Source organism: Cricetulus griseus, chromosome 3, assembly GCF_003668045.3.
Source record: "Cricetulus griseus strain 17A/GY chromosome 3, alternate assembly CriGri-PICRH-1.0, whole genome shotgun sequence".
NCBI classification, from domain to species: Eukaryota; Metazoa; Chordata; class Mammalia; order Rodentia; family Cricetidae; genus Cricetulus; species Cricetulus griseus.
This window is the reverse complement of record NC_048596.1, coordinates 222,188,540-222,215,900: the sequence shown is the minus strand read 5'-3', so window position 1 is coordinate 222,215,900 and position 27,361 is coordinate 222,188,540. Positions and strand designations below refer to the sequence as shown.

Here is a 27,361-nt window from a genome sequence, read left to right as displayed (position 1 = left end):
TGAGACAGAGTTCATAAATTGAGCATTAATACCTCATGGTACAAGAAAAAATCCATGTACATAGCAGGATTTTTTCTAGTCATCTTGAAGCTGCTTTTAATTATCCTAAAGACAAACGGAACCACAATGGACAGAGATACTGATACTGTCTTATCTAAATCAATTAGAGGAATTCAGTCTGTAAATAGTGTCATTTGGCACTGGGTGTGGTGACTGAAGCCTGTGTCACTGGGTGTGGTGACTGAAGCCTGTAATCTCTTGAAGCTGAGGCCAAAGGTCTCAAGAATTCTAGGACAGGGCTTCGATTATAGCTCAGTGGTAGAGGGCTTGCTTAGCATACATGAACTCCTAAATTCAGTTGTCAGCATAAAAGGAAAAAGGCGAGGGGAAGGAGCAAGAGGAGGAATCCCAGGACACCCCAGACCCTGCTACATACTGTCTTAAAAGAGCACAGTGACTCATGCCCTTAACCCCAGCTCTTAATTGCAGCACATGAGAGGCAGAGACCTGTGGATCTCTGTGAGTTCAAGGCTCACCTGATTTACATAGAAAGTTCCAGGCCAGAGCTACTTTGAGAGACTCTATCTCAGACAACAACAAAATTGTTCATGGAAGTCTTTGTTATTATGGAGGCTAAATATTCTGTATGTGAAACTGCTTTTCGTACTAGCTTTTTAGGATATAAATACATAAAGTTTGAGGTTTACTAAAGAATGCTCTAATAAATTATTCTCAACTCTGACATAAATTCTAGTTCCTCAAATTTGCACTCATCTAGGAATATTGGTTTCTGAGTTCAAAAATACCATCTAGCCTTCCCTTATTTTCCAGGTGGTGAACCGAAAAATGAAGAGATGTTAGTTCCTGTATGTCAGACTGAGTGAAAAACAAACTTTCGTCTCTCTGTATTTAAATCCTAATGTCTAAACTTGACACAAGATCAGCAAAGCTGGTTCACACTTCGACAGGTTCACTTACTTACATCAGAGAAACCTAGGAGGACAGCAGTGACCGTCTTTGGTAGAAGTCTAGGCTTCTTACCTAGTCCTTACATAACCCCCACTTAATGCAGAGGAGCTCAGGAGTAGCTAACAGCACTTGAACTTCCCCACGGTAGGGGGCGCTAGACCCTTTCTTTTAGTTACAGGAACCTGAGGATTCACCAACCGGAAGTTATTTGCCCATAACAAAGATGGAGCCTGGTGACCTACACCAATCAGATTGCGCTACTGAGAGGCGGTGTTTTCTCCTCCCAGAATCAGTGTCATCGTACAATTCCGGCGTAGCCAATCAGAGCGTCCTCCACAGACGAACGCGTCGGCGTCAGAGGTGGGGCGGAGTCCAGTTGTAATTTTTGGCGCGTTCCTGCGTGGATCGGGAAGAGGACCGAGTCTTGAGTGAGTAATCGTGGGTCTTGGGCGTGTGAGCGACTCTGTTCGTCCGCGAAGGGTTTGAGGTCTAAGGGAGAGAGGCGCGAAGCTCTGAGGGTCAGAGGCGGCGAGATCCGGATCGGGCGAGCAGGCGACCTTCGGTTGGAGCGAGCAAGGCGCCGGGGCTGGAAGATCGAGAGCTCCTGTGCTTAAAGGAGCCTGTTTTAGTTTGTTTCTTTTGAAAAGCGCCCTTTATTTCTATTTTTTAACGTTTATCTTTGACAATTTCATGGGTGCACATGTGAATATGACAATTTTGGTCATATTCATCCCCGTTACCTTCTTATCCGCCCCACCTTTCTCTGAACCCCCTCTTCACCGAACGTGCCCAGCTTTCACGTCTTTTTAAAATAGCCCATTTTATGCTTGCATAAAGATCGCCGTTTTAAAATGCTCGCCGCTCCACTAACTCCTTTCTTCCTGACCCCTATTGAGCGCATACTTTATACCGGGCTCCTACAGAGACACGTAGTCTCTGCCCTACCCTTCCAAGGCTTGCACTCTAAAGAGGTTCCAGATAACAAGCACACAATAATGGACAAACGTGCAGTGACTACCGCAAAGGGGGTTCTAAAAGGGACCTGCACGGTATGGCCGACCAGAAAGGCTCAGAAATTAGCTAAGTGGAGATGGGAAAGAACTCCAAGGGAGCTTTCTAGACAAAGTGTTTGAAGCCTGGAAGCAATGTATGGTTCCAGAAGCTGAAAGCAAGCTAATCTAGCAGGAACTGCTCTCGAAGGTGGGGATAGAGTTAGAATGGAGTAAACACAGAAAGGCTGAGGAAATAGAAACAAGGAAGAAAGCACCCATTGCTTCATTGGGCTTTGTGAATTTTGTTCTAAGGACAATGGGAAATCATCAGAATGTTTCTATTGAAAGGATTTCATGGCCTGGTTTATTTTCCCAAAATAACACTGACAAGAGGGAGGATTAGCTGGGGGTGGTTGCAGTACTTGGGAGGCAGAGGCAAGTTGAGCTCTGAATTTGAGGCCAGCCAGAGCTACATAGTGAGAGACCCTGTCTCAGAGAGAGACAATGAGAATGAATTAACTCTGGGGTATGAGGAATCAACTGTGGGGGAACAAAATAACGAGTACATGAAGGTGATATAGTTGTTCAGGCTTAAAATGAATGGTGACTTGAATTAGGGTGTTGGCTGTGAGGTTGGAGAACAGTGGAAAATGTAGGTGGTGTTTTGTAGGTAGGAGCCAGTATTTTTAGGATGCCCTGGTTGTCAGGACCAGAAGGGTATACTGGTTTGATTTGGGGAAGCTGGGCAGGAGACTGGTAGGAATGAGGCAAGACAGTTTACTCCTAACCCTGAAGAAGCTTACAATTGGGAACACCCCAGTGGATAACGTGACTCCTTATAGGGTCCTTACAAATGTTTGTTCAGTGACTGAAGAGAAAGTACCATAATTAATAACTTGACTTGCTAATGCATATTATAGCACAAGTGTAAGCCAAGGAGTAGAATACAGTTCTAAGAATCACTAAAGTCTACCCAGGGGGGGTTGAGAGAAATGCCGGGTGCTGGATGCATTCCAAGGTTAGATTCTACAGAATCTAGGATGTGCATCATGAGAAGACTCAAGGGTGACACTAATGTTGGTTTTTACACAGCCTAGATTCTTCATTACTCATCTCCTGGGCCACCTACCTGATTCGCCTTCACACTTGTTCACCTCAACTATTCTCTTAACAGCATGGATGGTAAGGCCTTCCAGTTTAATTAATTCCTCTTTGGCTCATGGAGAACTACCATTTGGTCCTTCCTTCTACAGAATAGCAGGAAGTCAGGGTGCTGAGTAACTTGTCCCTTCAAACTGTCAGATCAAGGGTTCAAGCTGGGCGGTCTGACTTCAGAGGTTACTCTAGGTGTGAAAATCTTTTGAAATGGTTTTAGTCTAGTAGTCTTAATTCTTGTAGTCCTTTCTTTCTAATTTGCTTGTTTGGGATTTGTGCAAAGAAAAATCTCACTAAAGAAATAGTGCTCTGATTAGCAAGATTCAACTTGTGCTGGTTCCAATGGGACCTGAACAAATAGAATACATTGTGGGGTGTTTTGTTGCTGTTTGCTTGTTTGCCATTTAAATAGTTGAGCTCATTGCCAAAAGCTGCATTTCTTTTTTCATTCTTTCTTTTTCTTTTTCTTTCTTTTTTTTTTTTGTTTGTTTGTTGTTGTTTTTTTTTGAGGCAGGGTTTCTCTGTGTAGTTTTGGATCCTGTCGAAGAACTAGCTTTTATAGACCAGGCTGGCCTCAAACTCACAAAGATCCTCTTGCCTCTGGGAGTGCTGGGAGTAAAGGCATGGGCCACCACCACCCGGCTCTTTTTCTATATTTTGAGACAGGGTTTCTGTATGTATCCCTGTCAGTCCTAGAATTCACTCTGTAGACCATACTGGCCTCAAACTCAGCAATCTGCCTGCCTCTGCCTCTAAATGCTGGGATTAAAGGCATGCGGCACTACTACCCAGCTGAAACTGTAGTTCTTTTTGATTCAGGTTTATTACACTTTGCCCTCTTCAAGAAAAGTAAAAGCAAACATTGAGTCTGTCCTGGGCTAGATCTTGTTTCAAAAAACAACAACAAAAGAATAACTACATGTTAATTTTATCTTTCACATGAAATCACTAGTGGAATAAAGTGTTACTTATCTTTAAAGGTCAAATAAAAGTAAATATGACAAAAAAGTTAATGATAGCTAATTCTGGGTGATGACTATTTATACATCTTTCCCCATTTAAAAGTAACAATTAAAAAGTGAGAGAGTAGGTCAGGTCTGGTCTACATCTATGTTTAAGTGTTCTTCAGTTATTCCTTATTGGTCAAATTTCATGAAAGTTGGTATTGCAGGAAGGTGACTCATTAAAGTAGTGCCCGTAAAAAGTTCTAGCCCAGTGCCTGCCCCCTTGCTCTCCTTAGCTCAGTGTCTTATAAGAAGCACTCAGGGTCAGGAAAATAGATAGAAGGCCAACAGAACCACTGGCAGAGTGATAAATCTGGAGGCTCATTTCTGTTGCACTGTCAGTGCTGAGCAAGGTGTGCTTGTCAATGACACTGCCTGGGGTAGACTTACTTTCTCATTTCCTCTAGTGGAGGAAGATGACTTGTCTCTACTGACATCTCTGCTGGAGGAGAATGAGGCAGCCTTGCATTGCCATTCAGAAGAGAATAACTCCTTGTCTCTGGAAGACGGCGGACCTGATGAATTTGATGAGCTTTTTGATGCTGATGGTGACGGTGAATCTTACACAGAAGAGGCTGAAGATGGAGAAGAGGGAAAGACAGAAAACCAGGAGGAAAATTTGGCCACTCTCTTTGGTGATGTGGAGGATTTAACCGACGATGAACTTCCTACATTGCAAGTTGAAAACAAGGTCCTTCCCGTTCCTGCTCCCAGCCAAGAAAAAACCAATCAGGAGTTGCAAGGTACCCCAATTGCTTGCTTTCTCCAATTTATTCATGAGAAAGCAGATGACAGGTTTGACAGTTTTCATTAAAATAACTGCAGGTACAAGGGTGGTGGCCAATGGCTTTATTTGAAAAATAAATATCAAAAGTTAGAAGGATGACTTCAGTCAGTAAAATGCATGCGTGGGGACCTGAGTCCAAATCCACAGTGCCCACTCAAAAGCTGAGTGATGTGGTATGCATCTGTAACTTGAGTGTGAGGAGTTGGGGGCAGATGGACACATGAGCAAACTTGAATGAGTTGATACATGAGCATTTAAAGTCAGCGTTTTAGCATTCAAGGTCCTTCTTACATCCTTGTCAGCAGGCTATAACTGATCTTCCACAAAGCAGCTCTAACACTGTTCATACTTCTCACAAAGTATATCACTATAGGATTTGTGTTCATGGGGAGCCAGGGACCAGGCTCCAGAGCTACCACACAGTTTGTTTGAGTAAGAGACCATTCCTGATGTCCACTCTAAAGCACGTACCTTTTTTCTTAGTCCTGGCACCTTTTCATGTTTTTTTTAAGTTAGAACAAGATTCAGTAGTCAGCTGTTTCTTCCAATACAGAACCCAGCATTTATCGTGTTATGTATGATATTTCAATTCATGAAGTAAATTATTGTTTGGCTTCTGTGATAGGCATCCATACAAATTCCTCTTTTGGTTTTTTTGTTTTGGGTTTTTGTTTTTCTGAGATTGGATCTGACCCTGGCTGTCACCTCAGCCTCCTGAGTGCTGGGATTATAGGTATGCACCACCGTGCTCAGACAGCAGGATAAGCTCATAGCTAGCCCAAGTGTTGGAAGCTTGATTACTAGGGATAAAACATTTTTTTCTCTATGGGAATTCTTGGAAATATAACAATTATTCCTGAGTTTGAAGTATGGAATTTATCTTAGATAGTTTTATGTCAGTTTGATACAAGCTAGAGTTATCTGAAAGGAGGGAACCTTAATTGAGAAAACGCCTCCATAAAATCAGGCTATAAGGCATTTTCTTATTAGTGATCACAGGGAAGAGACCAGCCGCTTGTGGGTGTTGCCATTCCTGGGCTGGTGATCCTGGGTTCTATAAGAAAGTAGACCGAGCAAGCCATGGGGAGTAAGTCAGTAAGCAGCACTCCTCCATGACCTCTGCATCAGCTCCTGCCTCCGGGATCCTATCCTGTTATCCCCATAATTCTTAGTATATTTTTCTTTCACAGATGAATTAAAGAAGTTGCAAGAGCAAATGAAATCCTTACAGGAGCAGCTAAAGGCAGCATCAATTAAACAGCCAAGTGCGGCCTGTTTGCCGGAATCACCTGGTAATGTGACTTACTTCTAGCAATAATATGCATGTTTATTACTAAGAAACAATAGCATTACTGTTTTTATCCAGCTCCTGCCAAAACTGTAGCACTCCTAATTCCTTTTATTTTCAATCAAGAAGGTGCATCTCTTCGGCCCTCCCTTAAAGAGAAGAAGGTTCGGAGAATTCAGGAGTCAGCATGCTTTTCTGCAGAACTTGACGTCCCTGCTTTACCCAAAGCCAAGCGGGTGGCTAGGATGCCAAAGACTCATGCAGGTATGGTACCCAAGACCTTACTGATTCTGGGTCTCACTGCTCAGCCTTGTTGAAAATAAATCTCTACTGGTGTGTGTGTGTGGTGTGTAAGAGATGGTTGTGGGAAGAATAACCTTGTGTGGGTACAGATACCTGCAGAGATATTAAATCCTTGGAGCTGGAGTTAAAAGCATTTGTGAGCTATCCAACCATTGCCACACAGTTCTATTGGACAACACTGCAGAGATTTGATCTCCTCTGTCAAGATCTGATTGCCCAGGCATGTTGGTGCACACCTACACATCCACCATTTGGAGGAACCTCAGTTCTAGGCCAGCCTGGACTACATATTGAAACCCAATCTCAAAACAGCAACAAAAAAATATCCCATATGTTGATGACAAAAAGCCTCTTTATGCCTCTCACTCATTCTCTTTCCACTTCTTATGTTAATTTCCTAGAGTCATCGTCAAGGACAAGTACACTCTCCCAACCACTCCAAGTTATTTCCAATTTCCTAGAGGCCAAAAGCTCCTCTTCAATGTCAAAAAGTGCATCCCCACCACAAGCTGTTCGTGGAAACAAACCCACTGGGATGACTAGAAATCAGAGCGCAGGAACCCCTGGGAATTCTGAGGAACGGGCCCCACAGGTTCCCCAGGTCTCCGTGGAAGCCTTCTCAGGCCTACGACTCAGGTCAGTAGCTGTGCTATCCCTTTGAGTCCATTTATCTGTCCTGTCAGAAGATGGGTCCTCTGAGGGTAGTGTGCGTACAGCAAACCCACAAAGCAGCAGCAGCAGCTCCTGACTGAGGAGCTTAGCAGCACAGCAGCTCTGCTGTCTTTAACTCAGTGCAGTGTGGGCTGTTTATGAAAGACTCTATACAATAAAGGATGGTAGTGCATACCTTTAATCTCAGTGCTTGGGAGGCAGGAGGATCTCTGTGAGTTCAAGGCAAGCCTATCAGTTCCTGGGCAGCCAGGGCTACGTAAGAGACCCTGTCTACAAAAACAAGAACAAACAAAAAGAATGTTTACCTATTAAAAAGGAAATGAAGCTGACGCCTTTAATCCCAGCACTCAGAGGCAGCAGAGCGAGACCAGCCTGGGAGCTAGTTACTGGAGAATGTCTGCGGACAAATAATAGATAAATCAGGTCAGCCACGATATGGTGGCTGGCTGCATTAGAGTCCATTTATTGTGTGCGAAGGATCCTAACTATTTTTAAATATAAAGATATATACAATTCAGGTGTAATAATTTCTACTTTGTGGGGGAAAGGGTATTTCAAGACACGGTTGTCTCTGTGTAGCTTGTCAGAGCCTGCATCAGTTTTATTCTATTGTGTGCGGTGCTAGGATCCTAGACTATTTTTAAATATATAGATATATACAATTCAGGTGTAATAATTTCTACTTTGTGGGGGAAAGGGTATTTCAAGACACGGTTTCTCTGTGTAGCTTTAGAGCCTGTCCTGGAACTTGCTCTGTAGACCAGATTGGCCTTGAATTAACAGAGATCCTCCTGCCTCTGCCTCCTGGGTGCTGGGACTAAAGGCGTGCGCCACCACCACCAAGCGATGGTTTGTACTTTTAATTCCTACATTAAGGAAGCTGAGGAAAGAGGACTGAGAGTTTAAGGCTAGCCTGCATAACACATGGCCAGTCTGGGTTATAAAACACAGTCTCAGAGCAAAAAGGATAGTTTAACCAGAATAGTAGTGTTTTCTTATAATTTTAGTAAGATTACAAAAGATTATAAAGTAAACTTTATAGGCAAATCAATGTTCAGGGAACAGTAATCCACACTTTGAAAATTATTTTTTAATCTACTTTAAGAAAAGAAAAAAAAAAGCTTACTTTAGCCAGGCTGAGGCAGGAAGATTATGAGTTCTAGGCCAGCCTGAGCTACATACTCAGATCCTGTCCCAAGAAACCAAAACCAAAAATAAAATTAAATGTATGCTAAATCCATATTATATAAAAGTTCCTTGTGACACTGGAGAGGTTGTTCCCTGATATTTCCCTTACCAACTGCTAAGGGGCCAGGTAGTCTATTACCAGAATAATAACCTATTAATTACCTGCTTCTTGACCCAGGCGACCTCGAGTATCCTCCACAGAAATGAACAGGAAAATGACAGGTCGAAAACTGATCAGACTGTCTCAAATCAAGGAGAAGATGGCAACCGAGAACCTGGAAGAAACGGACTGGGTGACATTTGGGGTTATACTGAGGAAAGTCACTCCACAGAGTGCTAACAGTGTAAGCTGCTTTACTGGTTCCTGAGCTGCACCTACTCAGGCTAACAGTGGGGTCTCCTGGCCTTTATCTGTTGCCTGTCAGTCCTTTTGAAATAACTCTAGTCAGCACACATCTTTGTGTTGGTGTTCAAGGGCACTGTTAGCCAAGAACTCTTGACTTAGAGCCAATTGGGCTTATTGTCTACTCATTCTTACTGCATTTCAGTTGTCACTGTTTTAAGGGACACCTCTGTTGGTCCCTGAGACACTCTCTCCTGTGGAGACAGCCAAGTGATCAGAAAGGCTGAGTCCACAAATCCCAGAGATCCCCTGTGTTTGTAAAATGACAATCTAGGGGTGCTGAGATCATGCCAGCAAGGTGTGTACTTAAATAGCTGTTAATAGCATAGTTGGTGATAATTAGTTATCTGGTATCTAGTCCTGTGATCCAGTTAGAAATGATAATGCCATAGCTGCTGCTTATCTTACTTGGGTGGGAGTGAGAATTTGTGGCACACAATCATGAACTGTGACACTGGATGGAAATGCTAGCCTCTCTGCTATTTAGACCAGACAGTTAAACCCTCTACTAAGGTTACTTTGTGGCCTGCCTTGCTTCTCTTTAATCTCAAATGAGACAGGTAATAAATACTAAAGCCCAAAGAAAGAATTAACTTAGAATTTGAAAGCACTCTGACAGCCATTTATTTAGGGTGAATTCAAATATTTTTCTACAGTAAGATGCTTGAACTCTAAATGCAGACACTATAAGCCAGGATTCAAAAATGATTAAAAGTATTGCTGTTCACTCCAGGGGAAAACATTTAGCATCTGGAAACTGAACGATCTTCGTGACCTGACAAGGTGTGTGTCCTTGTTCTTGTTTGGAGAAGTACACAAAGATCTCTGGAAGACAGAGCAAGGGACTGTCATAGGGTTGCTCAATGCGAATCCCATGAAACCCAAAGAAGGCTCTGAAGAGGTAAGAATCTCAGTTTGGATTGTGTGACTGGTGGTTTATATAGTTAGTGTTTTATCAGAAACATCTGTTAATCTACTTCTGGGCTTTACCTGATTCTGTCTGAATTGTTGGCTCATTGCCTACCAATATTATGTGAAGCTACTTATTATAAATCAGTTTGAATTAGTGCTACAGTTCCCAGAGTTTATTGAACTCATTATTGTTGCTGTTTTGGTTATTATTAAGAGAGAACACCCATGTGTGACACATCTCATGTGTGGAGATGAAGAACAACTTTATGGAATCACTTCTACCATTATGTGGGGATTGAACTCTGGGCTTCAGTCTTGCACAGCAAGCACTTTTACCAGCCGAGCCATCTCAACAGCTCAAGTTTATTGAACTCTCCCATTCGACTTTCCTTAGATTCCCTTCATAAATTTCCATGGTTGTATCAAGAGATCAGTATGTTGCAGTTGAATGAATTTTGCTTCATCTATTTTACAGTTCTAGCTGGAGCTTAGAGTCAAAGCAAATCTTCATCTCCCCATTTTCATTCACAACATAAAAGCTTGAATAGAATTTCTTTTAAACAGTAAATAGTGGGCTTTAAATGGGTATGATAGTTCATACCTGTAATCCCGTTAGTCCAGAGGCTAAGACCAGAGGATTGCCATTAGTTCAAGGCCAATCTGGGCTACAAGGTAAGATCCAATTACATAAAGCCAAAACACAACAAGTTTTCTTGTGTGTGTGTGTGTGTGTGTGTGTGTGTGTCTGTTTCTCTGTAGCCAGTGCTGGCCTTGAACTAGCAGCAGGCCTCCTGTCTCTGCCTCCCAAGTTCTAGGAATGTAGGTGGAAGTTACCATACCCAACTACTGTTTTTCTTTATTTTATTTTTTAAATTTACTACCTTTGTTTGTTTATTGTGGGCAGGAGGGGGGTACAAGGGTGTCAGAGCATACACGAGGAGATCAGAAAAATTGGTTCTCACCTTCTGCCATGTGGATTCCAAACATTGAATTCATGTTATCAGAGTTTTTAATAAACGCCTTTTTATTCACTGAACTATCTTGCTAACCCAACTTTTCTTGTAAGCCCAGTCTAGTACTATGACACTTGACTATAATCCCAGAACTCAGGAGGCAGGTTTGAGGAAGGTCACAGTTTGGGGCCAGTCTACGCTACATGGTGAATTTGAGCAATTCTCCTGTACACAGCAAGACCCTGCTTCTCCCTTAAAAAAAAAAAAAAAAATCTAGAAATAGGTGATGTAGTGATGTCATGTCTCTATGAGTATCTCAGTTTACTTTTTATCACTGTGAAGAGATACCATGTTCAAGACAACTTATAAAAGAAATCTTTAACTGGGGCCTTGCTTACCATTTCAGAGGGTGAGTCCACAATTGTCATGGTGGGGAACATGGCAGGCATGGCACTGTAGCAGTAGCTACATCCTGTAGCAGGGCTTACATCCTGATCTGTAAATTAGAAGGAGACAGACAGACAGACAGACAGACAGACAGACAGACAGACAGACAGACAGACACTGGGCCTGATATGGGCTTTTGAAACCTTAAGCCCACCTCCAGAGATAGAACTCCTTCGACTAAGCCACATCTCCTAATCCTTCTCAAAATAGCTCAACCAACTTTGTACCTAACGTTCAGATATATGAATCCATGGGGGCAATTTTTACTCTAACTACCACAATGAGTTTTGCCTTATACTGAATATCTCTGGAGCAGAATACTGTGTCTCCCCACACTGGAAGGGGAATAGTATTCATTGGTTACTGATCCTGGGTAGGGGGCTCTGAACAGCTTGGTGTTTTCTGCTAGAATTCCCTGATCTGGCGGGAAGTTTTACACAAACTCTGCTACCAGAGTGTGAATCCAGTTAGGCAAAGCAATTGTAGATAGGGTCCAAGAATCAATAAAAGCCTGTACTTCTTGGGGGCTCGTCCCTCTAAGTCTCAGGAGAACTGTCCAGGGTAGATGGAGTATTACCTGTGGCCAAGTTTGCTCCTGACTAGCTGGGGGATTCAGAAGCTTTCTGATATGGATTTTGTTACCTAGTAACTACTGAACCTTCTGATCTCAAAGAAACAAGGACAGTTAAGGACATTCCTTCTTATCTCAGCCTGTATTCTTGATAGGTCTGCCTGAGAATTGGCAGTAGAGAATGGGAAAGCTGAGTCAGCCAAGATCACGCAGAGACTGCCCTTCTGGCCTCTTTCCACCATTGGTGGCAAGATGAAGGAGAGTGAGCCAGCCTGTGTCTCTTTTTAGTGGGAAATCAAGTTTCCCTATCAATTCTTGTTTCATTCTAATTTGCCAGGCCTTGGTCATATGACCATTGTTGGCTTTAAGGAATGCTGGGAAAACAGAAGGCTACATCCATTGTCTGAGGCTGAGCACTTGGCCAGCCTGGACAGTCAGGATTCCAGCAACTAAGGGAAGGGAAAAGTGGTTAGAGAGACGGGAGCTGAATGAGTCTTCCCCATTCTACAACTGCATAGAGCTTTGGCTTCAAAAATGTCTCCCAGAATCAGCTGCAGACACCCCTTCACCCATCTTATAATAAAGGCCTTTAGCACTTGCGTAATCTCTCTCACACAGGTGTGCTTATCTATTGATCATCCTCAAAAAGTCTTAATTATGGGAGAAGCTATGGACCTGGGAACCTGTAAAGCCAAGAAGAAGAATGGAGAGCCATGTACACAGATTGTTAATTTGGTGAGTCTCAAATCTGTTAGTCTGGTTTTTGCCTATGAAAAGAATCAATCATGACGGATAGACTTTGGGTGCTGGAGTGGTGATGAGCAAACGGAAGCTCTGAAATTCACAAGGTCTCATCTTGCACATAGTGTTGTGAGGCTGGGAGAAATGGGCTCACTGCTTCCCGTCACTGCCCCCAGCCTGCTGACTGAGTCCTCACCGGGTGTTTGTCCTTGCAGCATGATTGTGAGTACTGCCAGTATCACATCCAGGCCCAGTACAAGAAGCTTAGCGCAAAGCGATCAGATCTGCAGTCCACTTTCTCTGGGGGGCGGATTCCAAAGAAGTTCCGCAAAGGCACCAGCCTGAAAGAGCGACTGTGCCAAGATGGTTTCTACTACGGCGGGGTTTCTTCTGAATCCTTTGCAGCGTCCATGTAAGGCATTTCTCGGGGCTGCTTTTGGGAAAGGGTTTTGCTTGTCTCTTAAGAAGAAGCTGGTGGTTGAACTGTTCTGTAACTGTTGTACATGAGCTTCATTTTTCATAGCTGAAGCCAGAGTAGTTAAGGAGGCCTTTCATTCGCAGGGAGAGAGGCATACGTTCAGAATGAATGGGAAGTGATTCATGTTGTGATCTGAATATAGAGCCCATACTTTATGTTTAGCCAGATGTGGTGGCCCACACGTGCAAGCTCTGCAGAGACTGAGGCAGAAAGAGCATGAATCCATGGCCAGCCTAAGCTATATAGGGAGAACCTGTCCCAAGTGGAGAAAACAGTCTGGAGAGATGGCTTGACCATTAAGAGTGCATGCTGTTTGGTAGAGGGCCTGAATTTGCTTCCCTGTACCCAGGTCAGGTGGCTTGCAACCGCTGTAACTTCAGCTTCCGGAAATCTCATGCTCTTTTCTTGAGCTCTCTGGGTACTGCACTCACTGTGCACAAACCTGCACTCAGACACATGCATATACACATAAAAAAAAAAAAGTTAAAATAAAACTATTTTTAAAAGTGAAAAAACAATCGCCAGGTGGTGGTGGTGGTGGTGGTGGTGGTGGTGGTGCGCACCTTTAATCCCAGCACTCGGGAGGCAGAGGAAGGCGGATCTCTGAGTTCGGGGCCAGCCTGGTCTCCAGAGCAAGTGCCAGGATAGGCTCCAAAGCTACCCAGAGAAACACCCCCACCCCCCCACCCCGTCTCAAAAAACCAGAAAAAAAAAAAAAGAGGTGGAGGCAGTAAGATCAGGACTCTGTGCCCAGCTGTGGCAAAATTTCAGGCCAGCTTAGGGCATATGAATTCCTGTAGCAAAACAAAAAGGTGCATTAACATCCATTGAGTTGTTACCTTTATTGTTATTTGTTGTTACTATTATGTGTGATGAAGCTCACACAGAGGTGGGACAGATGTTCATGGCCCTCTACTGGGATCCTAGACTGTCTAAGGAACCCCAAAGCAGATAGATGATGTATGGCCTTGTCATCTTACCATAATGTCATCTGAGCATGTGTCAGATGAGAACATGTACAAAGGAATTGTGGTTGATCTAAAAACAAACAAACAAAAAATTGTTTCTCATTTTACTGAATTAGGCAAAGACTTTTGCACTTTCTGTATATTTAGTAGTATCTCTTTAATCATCACTTTTAGTAGCTATAGAGTATCTTTTATATGGTTATTTTAAATATTCCCTGTTGATGAGTACTAATGGCATCTCTAACGATGTTGTAGTTTTTTTGAGACAGGATTTCATGTAGTTCAGGCTGGCTTGAACCCAACATACAGTCAAGCCTGCCCTTGAATTCCTGAACCTTCTGCCTCCATCTCCCTAGTGCTGGGATTTGTACATGCCACCCTGCCCAGTTTCTAATAATTACAAAATACTAAACTTTAGCAGCCATTAAATATTTTAAGACAAATTCTTAGGCTTTTGTATCACAGTACTGACATTTTTTGAAGTTTCTGGCCCTTTGGCAAGGCCTCAAGCAAATCTGTAGGTTGCCTGTTCTCCATCTGTGCTTTGGTATACAAACCAGAACTACTGGGTTACTGAGTTACGGCTAGCAAAGCCTGCTTGTATGAGACTTGAGGAATTTGGCCAATTGGTAACAAATGCATATGAATCCTCATGGTTTGTTTGTGAAAACATTGAAGTTCAGTAACTTTCTGATCTGGTGCCTCTGTCATTTCAGGGCAGCAGCTATTGCTCCTAAGAAGAAGGTTCAAACCACTTTGACCAATCTGGTTGTGAAGGGCACAAACTCAATCATCCAGGAAACAAAACAAAAACTCGGTAACTTTTTCTGCACCCATCCTCTGTCTCCAGTGGATGCAGTATTTAGGATTGGGAATGGTTAGGCTTGCTTCTACTCTCCAGTGATGAATGGCTACTCATCGCCTGGTTAGTGGACAATGTGGCATAGGCTCGGTGATGAGCAGTAAGGAAATTCTGCAACTTGATCTTAGCCATGTCTTAGCTTCGTATGCTTTGTGAAATGTAGTTGGTCAAGCTCTCAGTATCCAGCATTAGTGTCCATTTCCTGGCTGATCTTATCAGTTACTGTTTGTTAAAACAGGCCTAGGTCTGACAGTGCCAGTCCACCTGTGTCTATGGTTCTCAGAGTGACTAGGAACTTGCATGGCCTCTTACTCATGCATATTCCAGAAATGACACATCCATGAGCCCCACAGACCTTGGGGACTTAGCATTTGATATATTCATGATCCCCTTTGCAGTCCTACTAGTCTGACCTGTAAGTTAAAAGTTCTACATTTCCTTTTAGTATTCTATCTTATTCACTAACCAGTTACTATGTGATGACTATAGAGTTTAAAAAGTGATATCACATGATATCAAGCCATTTAAATTTTGAATCCTCTAGAATTAATGTTTGCACATTTCAGGAATTCCCCAGAAGAGCTTGTCTTGCTCCGAGGAGTTCAGGGAATTGATGACCCTGCCCACATTTGGAGCCCGAAACTTAAAGCATTTAGCCAAAACCAAGGCTTCAGGTACAGTTAGTGTATGTGATTCTGGTGTGTGTGTCCATGTTCCCTAGACCTCTCCCACAGCCCCTAGTATGTGTCTTGTGTTTTAGGTGTAATAGGGAGCCCAAAACCTGCCATCCAGTCTATCTCTGCATCAGCCCTCTTGAAGCAACAGAAACAACAGATGCTAGAAATGCGGAAGAGGAAGTCAGAAGAAATACAGAAACGGTAAGAGGAATAGTTCAACTCCCTGTTTGGATAGCTCATCCCATGAATCCTCAGGATATTCTAGTAGGTTTTTTAATGTGACTGCCAATTTGGGTTGGCTATGTTTTTTGTTAGAACTTAAATGACACTCAGCTGTCTGTCTCTAACTTATGCTACTGCTCCTAGAGAGTGCTGGTACAGAGGAGAACAGTTAGTATGACCCTGGAAAGGATGAAGAAGGAAGGTGTGAAGAGGCTTTCTGAACACTGATCTTGACCTCAGTATTTTAACTACAAAATAAGAAGTTTGGATGGGGTGGTTCTGAAGTAAAGCCCCAGATTTTGTATTTTAAAGGTATGGAGCTGTAAGATGGCTCAACAGGTAAACATGGTTGCCACCAAGCCATCCGAGCTGAGTTCCATCCCCAGGCCAACATAGTAAAAGCATAGGACCGTCTCCCACAAGTTGTCCTCTGACCTCCTATATGTACACTGTGGTGGGCATGTATGCATGCACCCATACATAAATAAATAAGTAAAAGCAATATTTTGAAAGTGGCAGGCATGGTAGCACATGCCTGTAATTCCAGCCCTTGAAGGCAGAGGCAGGAGGATTACAAGTTCAAGCAACAGGGTGACCCTGTAGAAAGACATTTATACATCTTTCTTAAGAAGGTAAGGGACTATCTTGTGGATGTTGCAAACAACTATAAAATACGAAATTCGTTTACTAGAAGAATTTTTTTTCTTGTGCTTTTTGCATCTCCTGAAACTTACCATCCAGTTTTATGCCTGTGCTATAATTGATCAGGGCTGAGTGGGTATTTCATGTGTTTGTAGAATGTTCTCACATTGAAGTTGTCTTAAATAAACTATATCTAGGTCATTATTGGAAGAACGAAAGGTTGGTTCTAAATCAGACAGGGTGGTACATACCTGTATTCCTAACACTACTGATGAAGCTAAGTCAGAATTGTCTGTTCAAGGCCTTGTGCTATATAGTAAGACCCTGTCTCATGTAGCCCGGGTTGACTTTGAACTCATAATCCTCATCGCTCTGCCTCCCAACTGTAGGAATTTTAGGCATGTACCACCACATACCTGGCTTAGATTGTTTTCCTAATATGTTCCTAATATATCTGTATAAATGAATCACTGTGTAGAATGCAGTGCCATTTTTGTTAAGGACTTTTTTTTTTAATTCTTTGACAGTTTCATACATACCTTTAAGGAATTTTATCATTTCACCCCCATGCCATTACACCATCTCACTCCTTCTCCCTTGTGAAAGATATTCCCTTCCTGTAGGAGAAACTGAAAGGCAGAGAGATTCATGAGCTAACCACAGAGATACCTCCACATTGCAATTTTTGGTTTGTGCTGTAGACAGTGTCTCCTGCAAAGCCAGTTGATAAAACAGTCATCAGTTAGTGTAGAACAGCTACAGCATATTCAGTTAGCCAAGAGTGAGCAAAGCTGCTCTTGTTCTTTGTTGCTAATTTGAATTATTAACCAAAGAAAGGAAATAATTTACCAAAAGTTAGATGTCCTCTCTTGCTTATCTAGGGTATCCCAGTCCACTTTGAGTTCTAGACTTCAAGTCTTTTGAGCCTTGGGTATATATTTACTTTGGGTTTTCGTTGTAGGATGGAGCCCAGGGCCTGGGGCATGCTAGACAAATGATGTGGTACATATCACATACTCAGCCCCATATTTAGTTACTTCATATTCCTTTTAAGATTCCTTCAAAGCTCAAATGAAGCCCAGAGCCCGGCAGTGCCATGTCCATCTCGACAGTCTGCTGCCCAGTCTCCTCGAACTGGGGCAGAGTTCCCCAGGTTGGAAAGAACCACAGCACCACAGATGCCTAAGCTTGGTACAGGCATCTCAGAAGGGGATGACGTTCTCTTTTTTGATGAATCACCACCGCCAAGACCAAAACTGAGTGCAGCAGCAGAAGCTAAAAAGGTAACTGGGGTGCCTGGAGACAGCTCAGCCAATGAAGTACTTGCTGTGCTAGAGGACCTGAGTTTGGATCCCTAGCACTCATGTAAAACTAGGCATGGTAGCTGCATATAATGCTAATGGAGGAGGGGAGTCCATACAATGAACCCATGCTGGCCAGCCATTCTGGCCAAGTAAGTGGTGGATTCTGGGCTCAGGGTAAGATTTTATATAAAAAGATAAGGAGGATGGGGCTGGAGAGATAGGTAAGGGTCAGAGCACTTGGATGCTCTTGTAGAGGACCCAGGTTGGGTTTCTAGACCTACATTAGACAGCTCACACAGCCTCTAACTCTAGTTCCAGGGGATCTAACACCCTCCTCTGCCCTTCAGGGCACCTGTACACACAGGGCGCACATTCAGATAAACAGGCACTCAGACATACAAATAAATAGAATTGAAATGTATAAGATGAGAGTGATCAAGGAAGAAAGACACTGGTGTCAATTTCTGGCCTCTACAAGCTCAAGCACTAACATATACTATAAACACCCTAGGGTTGTTTTAGTTTGTTTCTGCTGGCTTCTGTTTTCATTGCTTGGCTTTGCATTCTGTGACAAGAGATTGCAATTTGAACCCCTATGATAATGTCCAGGAAAGATGGTCACTTAGCAGCTGTTTACCAGTCATCCTAAATAGATTCAAAGTAATTTGCAATGATAATGGTGTCAACATAATGCTATTAATCTAATCCAAGAAAGTGAAAGTCATTACCTCAATGCAATTTCTTGTCAGTATAGAGGAGGCAGATTTGAGACGTTAGCATTAGACCAAAAAAAAAAAAAAAAAAAAAAAACCCTCTAAGTATTGAAGTAAGACTGCAAAATAACAGTGAATGGTCTAGTTTCTTTTCTTTCTTTCTTTCTTTTTTTTTTTTTTTTTTTTTTGGTTTTTCAAGACAGGGTTTCTCTGTGTAGCTTTGGAGCCTATCCTGGCATTTGCACTGGAGACCAGGCTGGCCTTGAACTCACAGAGATCCACCTGCCTCTGCCTCCCGAGTGCTGGGATTAAAGGCGTACCACCAACGCCCGGCGAATGGTCTAGTTTCTTAACCAGGGCTGCAGCTGTATTTAGGGAGCTCTCCTGACTAAAGCTATGAGTCATGAAAATTTTATTACTAATGACAGGTTATGAACACACAATGCCAGAAAGTTAACTGAATCCCGATTGCTCCTGGTTACCCTTGCCCCTGTTGATGGAGACTTCTATAGGCTTGCTTCTGAACTCACACATGCACACTTTGTCCACTGTGCTTGCCATCACAGCACACTGCACCAGTGAACACTATCTGAAACACCTTGGCTCAGGTTCCAGACTGTTCTATACTTTTGTGTTTGTTTTTGTTGTTTTTGGTATTTGCATAATTTTCTACTCTTACGGAAACATAATGGTTTAGTTAAAGAAATTAAACATAATGGTTTGGTTAGAGCAAACAAAGACATTTGATATTTTCCTCCTACCATTCCTCGGCATATAAGTATCAAATTAGTGTATATCTCTGAAATGTATTGTGTTAGAACTTTTGATTTTAAAAGTTGCTAAATGATTTTTTGGGCTTGAGATTAAGACAGACTTTCCAATAATTTCCAAAAGGGCCCTAACTATACTTTCTGCTATTTCATAGTGCTTATTTCTGTGAAACATCATTTATAGACCTAGTTCTTTGCTATCTGTTTATAGACCTATGTCTGTTCTATCAAATTTTAGTAATTGTGTGCGGTCTTGTTAATGTATCTGGTCTGCGTGTGCTCATACCATGCATGTGGTGGTCAGGACAACTTGCAGGAAGAGGTTCTCTCCTCCTACCACCTGGGTTCCCAGGATGGAACCCAGATCTTCAAGCTTTTCTGACGGCGCCATCTCACCAGCCCAATTTCTGTTAGAGAACAAAAGGGTGTGGGGCTACAGGTGCCTGTCTCATCTCAACTCTTTTTTTTTTTTTTTTCCTAGTTAGCTGCTATTGCAAAATTAAGGGCAAAAGGCCAGATTCTGGCAAAAACAGATCCAAACAGTATTGTAAGGAAACAGATGAACCCCCAAGATGTGCTGGACGTGAAGGAGCGTGCAGAGAAGAGCAACACCGTTCCTACTGAAGGTATTGCAGCTTCACAGTCAGTAGTGGGAGAGACAGATTCTGTTTGTAAAGAAAGTGTTCTAAGCAGAGCTAGTGCCCTGGCATTGTGTTGGTCTCTAAATAGTCCAAGTTGCACTCACTCATACTCTTATTTTATTGTTCCACTGGCCTGAGGCCTAGGTTTCCAATCACGTATTGCCTCCCTGGCTCATCCAGTCATTCTTGTATAGTCACATTAACTTGGAGTGGAGTTATGTACAATATGAGCACATGGGGAAAGGATTGTCACTGAGTCTTTATGCATTTTATATTAAAGGAATGGAGGTCCTTTGTTTTAATTTGCTGTTTTTTTCTTTTAATGCATAAGAGCTGCTAAATGTCATTTAAAATGGCTTAAGTCAAATCTTTGTTCTTTTGTGTCATTGTAATCAGAAGTGAAGGGCAGTCTGTTGTTGTCAAGGATGCTCTACATCTCTGCTTAATTTTTTGTTACTTGTTTTTTGTTTTTAACCAACCCTCATTATGTAGTCCAGGTTGTCTTCAAAGTTGGCAATCCTCCTGCCTTACTTTTGTCAATAATGGGGCCATAGGCCCCCGTGGCCAGCTTTCTGCTCACTATTGAAGTCACCCCTGCCAGTGAAAAGTAGGGTCCTGATGTCGGGGTTGAAAGCCTGGAAGGCATATGAAGAGTAGAATGAAATGGATGAGTGTAGCACTCTGGTTCTCTCAGTCCTCTCAGCAATAGCCAATGTTGTCCTGCAGATGAGTTGGAGCCTGCCAGTAAAAAAAGGAGAGAGCAACTTGCCTACTTAGAATCAGAGGAATTCCAGAGAATTCTAAAAGCAAAGTCCAAGCACACAGACATCCTGAAAGAGGTAAGCGCCTAAGGGATCTGATCAGTGTCGGTTAAAATGAGGTGCTGGCCAGGCTGTCTGCTTCTCTACACAAGTGAAGAAGCACCTATATGGTGGCTATGCTTTGAGAAGCAGGAATATTTCAGATAGGTTGTACATGTGTGTGCACGCGCGTGCGTGAGTGCGCGTGAACATCAGAAGACAACTCTGTGCTAAAAGCTAGCTGACCCACAAGCTTCTGGGCATTTCTCTTGTTTCTTCCTAGGGTCACAGATATGTGCTAGTGCAGTCAGCTTTTTATGTGGGTTCCAAGGATCCAGCTCAGGTGGTTAGGCTTGCAAAGCAGGTGTTCTTACCCACTGAGCCATCTGCTTGGTACCCTGGAGTAGCACTTTAACTTGACATTTGTCCTTGCTGTGAAGAATAACACCTGATGTACTTATTAAATAGACTGCCACATCATAAATAGTTTGCATATAGTTTGGCTATGTTATATTGAAATAATTTTGCTTACTACTTGCTATTTTCTTCTCTGTAATATAAGAGGAATTTTTTTCCCATTCAGACATTTTTATATTGACATTTCAGATGCATCCAGCCAACAGTTAGCCCCATCACTCGCAATCTCCTTTATAATAACAAGTATTGTAATAACAAGCATCCTTATTAAGATTCATAGATAGTATAAATTGTCTATACTTAACAGTTTCAGAGATATCATTATGATGTAAGAACTAATATAAGAGAGAACAGGAAAATATTTTTGACAATATGTATTTCATTCTTTAAATGCTTGGCAATAGCTTACCCTAGGAGAAATAATGTAGTGGTCGAGGCTTGAATATGCTAAGTGTAAATGAGATAGTCTAGAATTGAGGCTTCAGGAGAACCAGAGTGAGTTGTCCTGGGAACTAAAGTACAGTCCTTCATACACACAGGAGCTGCCTAGTCATGTTCTTGGAGTAGTCAAATTGTGTAAAAAAACCCTTCTGTTCTGTATGTTATAATCAGTTCCTATACATATGTCTCCTAGAGCACACCATATCTGTTAGAACAAGGACTGTTCCTGTGTCACATGAGAAATGCAGAAAAAGTAGCATCCTGATGCCTGCTAGGGTCAAGGGAGCAGTCATTTAGATAACAGATTCTCAGACTGTCCCTGGGAAGTACTACTATTCCCAATTACCTGCTCCTGTATGTGATTAGTACCTAACAAAGAGTCTTTCCACTGGACTGAAACTCAGAAAGGGTGACAAAGCCAGCCTCAGCGACTCCATACTGAATTCCCTGTGTGTCCCCAAAGGTGCTATGCACACTCTCATCACCTTGTGCAGATACCCCAACTCCAAAGCTGTGTCATTGCTCTTCAAAAACAGCTCCTTGCCCTCATACCTATAGTTCTAATTGCTTGGGATGTTCTTGTGCCCTGAGCACTTGCAGACACCAGTACCTAGCAGATGGGGCGGTCATCCGTGGGGTCATGTGCACCTTCCCTCTGTGGGATCTGTTGGAGTAGTCTGCTTACTAACATTGCTAATAATGTCACTGGATTTTATTTGGATTTGTTTTAAAAACCAAATGCCTTTAGATCTTTTTATCTTTTATTCCCTATCTTAAGGTCTCTTTTTCTACCTATTATGATCTTTGGTTTGTAGTCGGTTTCCTCTATGAAGGGTTCTGACATTTTGCCTGCCTCTTAGTTCTGTTTTATGGTTATTGAACTAACTCACTGTGGTCACTATTGAACTATTTTGAGCATTGAGTTACTCCTGTGGGTTTTGTCATCAGGCCGAAGCGGAGCTACAGAAATCCTATTTTGAGCCACTGGTGAAAAAAGAACAAATGGAAGAAAAGATGAGGAGCATCAGAGAAGTGAAATGCCGAGTAGTGACGTGTAAGACGGTGCGTGCAAGGCAGGGCCCTGGACTGTGGGCCCCTTTTCATAGGGGGTCAAGTCAACAGGGTATTATGAATTTGTTATGTCATTTAGTTAAGCTGGAAAATAAACAGCACAAGATAGACAAGGTTCAGGCTCCCTGCCTGACCTAGGAACTGTGCAGTGGAGATTCTGCTTTGTGGCCACTGGGACCAAGTTGTTCCTATTGCTGTTATGTCAAGCTCTGACAAATCCTGATGTATTGATGGTTCCAAGTTTGCTATCTCTGGAAACTTGACCAAACTTTTCAAAAAACATTTTTTTTTATTTTCTTTTTTTTTTTTTTTTTTGAGTCTCATTGTATAGCACTGGCTGACCTGAAACTTACTGTGTCCCAGGCTGTCCTTGAGCTTGCAACCCTTCAGCTTCAGCCTCTCAAATGCTGGGAATAGAGACAGGTACCACCAAGCTCAGCTTTCCTAACATCTCGGGGTCAATGAATGTTGTTATATGCTTCTGCTTAACTGGAAATAGGACAGACATTAGGAAAAATGGTGTAAGACAGTCAAGAAATCTGCTTGAGCCTGGTGTGGTGACTGTGCTTCCAAACCTAGCATTTGGGAAGTAGAAATAGGAGGCTCCACATGAGCATCTGTATAAGGTCAGTGTGTGGGCTATAGAATCCTACCTAAAAAGGAAAAACATCATTGAAGATTAGTTGGTCAAGTCCCAGCAATGACAGAGTGTGGAGGGCCCTGATAGCACCTTGTAGTCCCTCCTTCAAAGCCCCCTTACTGAACATGTGGTTTGTCTTGGTCTATGCAGTGCACCTACACCCACTTCAAGCCTCTGGAGACCTGCATCAGCGAACAGCATAATCTCCATTGGCACGATGGCGTGAAGAGGTTTTTCAAATGCCCTTGTGGAAACAGGACTATCTCCCTTGACAGGCTCCCAAATAAGCACTGCAGGTATGAGAATTGCATGGGGTTCTCTGTGGTACTTCCTTTATGGTCCCTGGAACATGAAAATCATCACCCCATGCCTTCCTATAGCTCCTGATAACCCCCAGGCTGGGATTGTTACCTGGGACCCCTGAGAAGTCAGGCCTCCCCAGGTGAAGGGTGTGCGTGGGGATGGGCTGATGGGTGTTCACTAGGGTGATCGGTGTGTACAGCAGACGGCACTTGCAAGAATGGTGTTTTCCCAGCTCCTCTGTGGTTACTTCTTCACCTAGAACATTCTCCTCCAGGAAACATAAATGAATGCCTAGATTGTGTCCCTCACTGGGATGGCTATTATCCTGCTGTGCCATCACCTGAAATTTCATCTTTGAAGTCTCGTGATTACAGAGGAGTTACAGGCCATTTCTCAAGTCACTGAAGACTTAATCTTTGTAGATTCAGAGCATAACCATAGATGAGGTATATAATATGAGTACTTCCTTGAATAGCTCTTCCTTGAATGAAGGGACAACATTTCCCCTAAGTGACACCCTCACCCCCACTGTCTTTTTGTGCATGGGGTCAGGAGTCCCTTAATACCTTACTACTGAATAAAGCCTTTTTTTTTTTTTTTTTTTTCCTGTTTTAGTAATTGTGGCCTCTACAAATGGGAGCGGGATGGAATGCTAAAGGTATGTATGGAAATCTGTTTTTCATTACAGTAACAAAAATTACCTGATAATCAGCTTTAAAAGAGAGAAGGTTTACTTTTTTTGGATCACAGTTCCTCAGTTTCTGCCTGGTTAATAGTCTATGGCCGAGCCGGGCTGTGGTGGCGCACTCCTTTAATCCCAGCACTCACAAGGCAGAGGCAGGCAGATCTCTGAGTTCAAGACCAACCCCAGTCTACAAGAGCTAGTTCCAGGACAGGCTCCATAGCTACACAAGGAAACCCTGTCTTGAAAAACCAAAAAAAGAAGTCTATGGCCTTGTGGTTTCTGGACCTGTAGTGAGGCAACAAATCATGATGGAGACAATGACAGAGGAGGCTTGTTTGTCAGGAGTACCAGTATGGTGCCAAAACTGTAACACATGGCCTTGGGGTCATTCTAGATGTTATCTGTAGCTGTGTCTTACTTGCATTTTAATTTGTAATTGAGTTGGTACTTAGGAAAATAAATCATTTTTTATTCATGCACTCTTCTTTTTCTAGGAGAAAACTGGTCCAAAGATCGGAGGAGAAACCCTGTTGCCGAGAGGCGAAGAGCATGCCAGGTTTCTGAATAGCCTTAAATAACCCTCTCTGCAAATGGTTTCTCATGACCGGCCTTACTTCTTGTGGCTCTGAAAAAAGCAAGGGATTAGCTCTTTGTTGTCCTTCTTCCTGGTTGACACCGGGGGAAAGAAGTGCTTGATGAACACACTGCCTACTCACTTCCCTCTGTGTGCTGGTTTAACATCATAGTTAACAATAAATGCACATGGGAAATCAGTGTGCCATGTTGTTTCCTGTGCACACTTCAGTGCCTGCCTTACAGCAGCAACACAGATCCCCCCCCCCCCCCCCCGAACTGAAAGGTGATCAGAAAGCTGTGCTTCTGGGTCTCTTTGTTGGAGGCAGAGAATGCATATTTTTTTAAAAATCACAGTGAAGTTCAAGTGTTAATATGGACACCCAAGAGACAAAAGAGCAAATTCAGCACGGCTATCTCCCAGCTACTGCACTTGGTTCCTTGTGTGTAAGATGAAGCCTGGGCTGTGTGTCTATGTAATACCCCAACACTTAGGTTCCGGGTGATGAATTTCTTTGCAGCTTCTGCAGTCTGGATGTGCTGGCATTGGAAGCCACATTCTTTTGTTCCACTGTTATTTCAGCTTTGTCTTTTTGCCAATTTGTGACTCAGTTCATTGACATAGAGAAGGAAGTTGCTGTGCTCACCGTGCTGTGGACTGGGATAGAGATAAAGAAGATATACAATTTGAGAAGCTATAAAGCATGACTCAAAAGCCTGCTGTGCAGACAGAGTCCCATGAATTTCAGGGATTGCAGGTATACTTTATTATGTGTGTCAGGAATCTGAAGGGTAAAACCTGTAGTTTACCCCAGGAAACAGTTCTTGAGATCAGGCTATGTTGCCTTGAGATCTAGACACCATCCTCTTAGGAGTGTTGTGCTTTCAGGAGGGTTTGAACTTTGCTTTCTAACTTAACAAAGAAAAATAGTGCTTGTTAATTAAAATCAAAAGGTACTTGAAACTGCTATTTGTACCTGAAGTCAGTGGGTGGCACAGCTACCTAGAACTTGGACAGTGGATTGCTCTTTGAGCTGCCTTTACTACATGTTCTCATCTGAACAGGGCATGACTGGAGTCTTCATTTGCAGGCTGTCCTTAAAATGGGTATATGTTTACAAAGTTTCATGGTGACCCAAGTCTAAATGCCTTTATTTTTAAACCTTAATTTTAAATTTCTAAATAATTGGAAACACAGTAAAGCCACTTCCCACTTATACTGAATATTGGAAGGAAGGCTTTGATTTTTGTGCATTGTGTGTGTGGTTTCTCAGAATATTCAGAGGTAAGGAGGGGTAGAGAAAACTACTCATGAGACTTGAAAATATTCATTAATGGAATTAGTCTTTTAATCCTACTTTTTTAGTGCTTTTACCAACTATTAAATACTTTCATACAAATTGACTATGTGTTTCTCTTTTTCCTTGATTTATTATCGGTGCCATATTGTATCATCAGGCAGTTAGAATAGGGTAAACACTTAGCACTTAAAAGAAACTGGCTGCATCCTTTACAGAGAATGAGGGTAATCTGAATGTATCTTTATGATGGTTTGCTTTGTTTTATTTTGGCTTTTTGTTTGGTTTTTGATTTTTTTGAGACAGGGTTTTTCTGTGTAGCTGTCCTGGAACTCACTCTGTAGCCCATACTGGCCTTGAACTCAAAGAGATCCTCCTGCTTCTACTTCACAAGGACTGGGATTAAAGGTGTATACCACCACCCCACCCAGCATTGATGGTTTTTTGCTGTTGTTTGTTTTTTCTATGTTTCTGTTTAGAAAATAACTTTATCTAAATCTTGCAGAATAGCAAATAAGGACCTTCTGGATAACCAATGAATGTTTCCCAACAGACGCTAAAACACCAGCAGCTGCAGGGTAACTGGCATTATCAAAGTAAACAGGAGTTGGTTAAAGAATGTCTCAAGGCATTTATTTGTTAAAGGGCACCAGAGGTAAAGCAATAGCTTAGAAGTTAAGAACAGTCAGTACTCTTCCAGAGGAGCCAGATTCACTCCCAACACCCACATGTTAACTCCAGGTCCAAAGAATCCAACTCCCCCTTACCCCACTTTCTGGCCTATATACTAAATGTACATGCAGGCAAAACACTCCTACATGCAAAATAAGAATAAGTAAAATCTGTTTTTGAAAAAGCAGGAGCACCAATCTGTTTGCCTAAGTATGTCACTGATAGCCATCAAAACTACTCTGCCATGAAAGTCAGCATTACCATCTGTGGTAGAGCTTGGATACACAGAGGCTCTCCAGAACTGTGGAGAATTCAAAAAGTGAAATTCTACATTTGCCAGTATTTGAAAAAGAAATGAGAGGCCAGCTGGCTAAAATTTAAGTAATTTGTAGAAAACCTTAAAAATTTTTTAAGTACAATCACTAGGAACTTAAGCCACTGTTCAGTCAGAGCCCCACCCAGACTCTGCCCATAGGAAATAATGTAGAAAAGAATCCACTTTTTATCACTTTCTGTTTGTCTTTTCCTAGAGTTTAAGCTAAATGGCACGATGTAACACTCCAATGTCTGGCATCTTTCACTTGACATGATATTGTGAGTTTCATCTATGTTGCTGCCTGTGTCCGTAGTTACTGCCACAGATTCAATTGTATGGGTATGCCTGTAGTTGGTTTATTTAATCACCTGTTGCTGGACATTTTGGTTGGGTCATTTCTGCCTTGGGACTGTGACTAAAGCTGCTACTAATATCCACTCAGAAGTATTTCCGTGTGTGTGTGTGTGTGTGTGTGTGTGTGTG

General features: G+C 42.4%; 1 protein-coding gene across 2 annotated transcripts; it reads left to right on the top strand.

Moving 5' to 3' along the window:
• The first annotated feature begins 1,256 nt into the window (after nt 1–1,256).
• Nucleotides 1,257–25,996, top strand: Mcm10 (minichromosome maintenance 10 replication initiation factor). 2 transcript variants are annotated; one of them, XM_027405189.2, is made up of 20 exons: nt 1,257–1,397; nt 3,054–3,143; nt 4,528–4,863; nt 6,098–6,199; nt 6,322–6,459; nt 6,900–7,134; nt 8,537–8,702; nt 9,495–9,662; nt 12,263–12,379; nt 12,601–12,797; nt 14,548–14,648; nt 15,260–15,367; nt 15,454–15,571; nt 17,289–17,517; nt 19,503–19,647; nt 20,389–20,501; nt 22,269–22,382; nt 23,182–23,327; nt 23,950–23,992; nt 24,514–25,996. In XM_027405189.2, the coding sequence occupies exons 2-20, from the start codon at nt 3,137–3,139 to the stop codon at nt 24,595–24,597; spliced, it is 2,667 nt and encodes an 888-aa protein (XP_027260990.1). In that variant the 5' UTR covers nt 1,257–1,397; nt 3,054–3,136; the 3' UTR covers nt 24,598–25,996. The 2 variants fall into 2 exon arrangements, with proteins under 2 accessions (XP_027260990.1, XP_027260991.1); XM_027405190.2 differs by lacking the exon at nt 3,054–3,143 and having other exon boundaries at nt 1,274–1,397.
• The last annotated feature ends 1,365 nt before the right edge of the window (nt 25,997–27,361 follow it).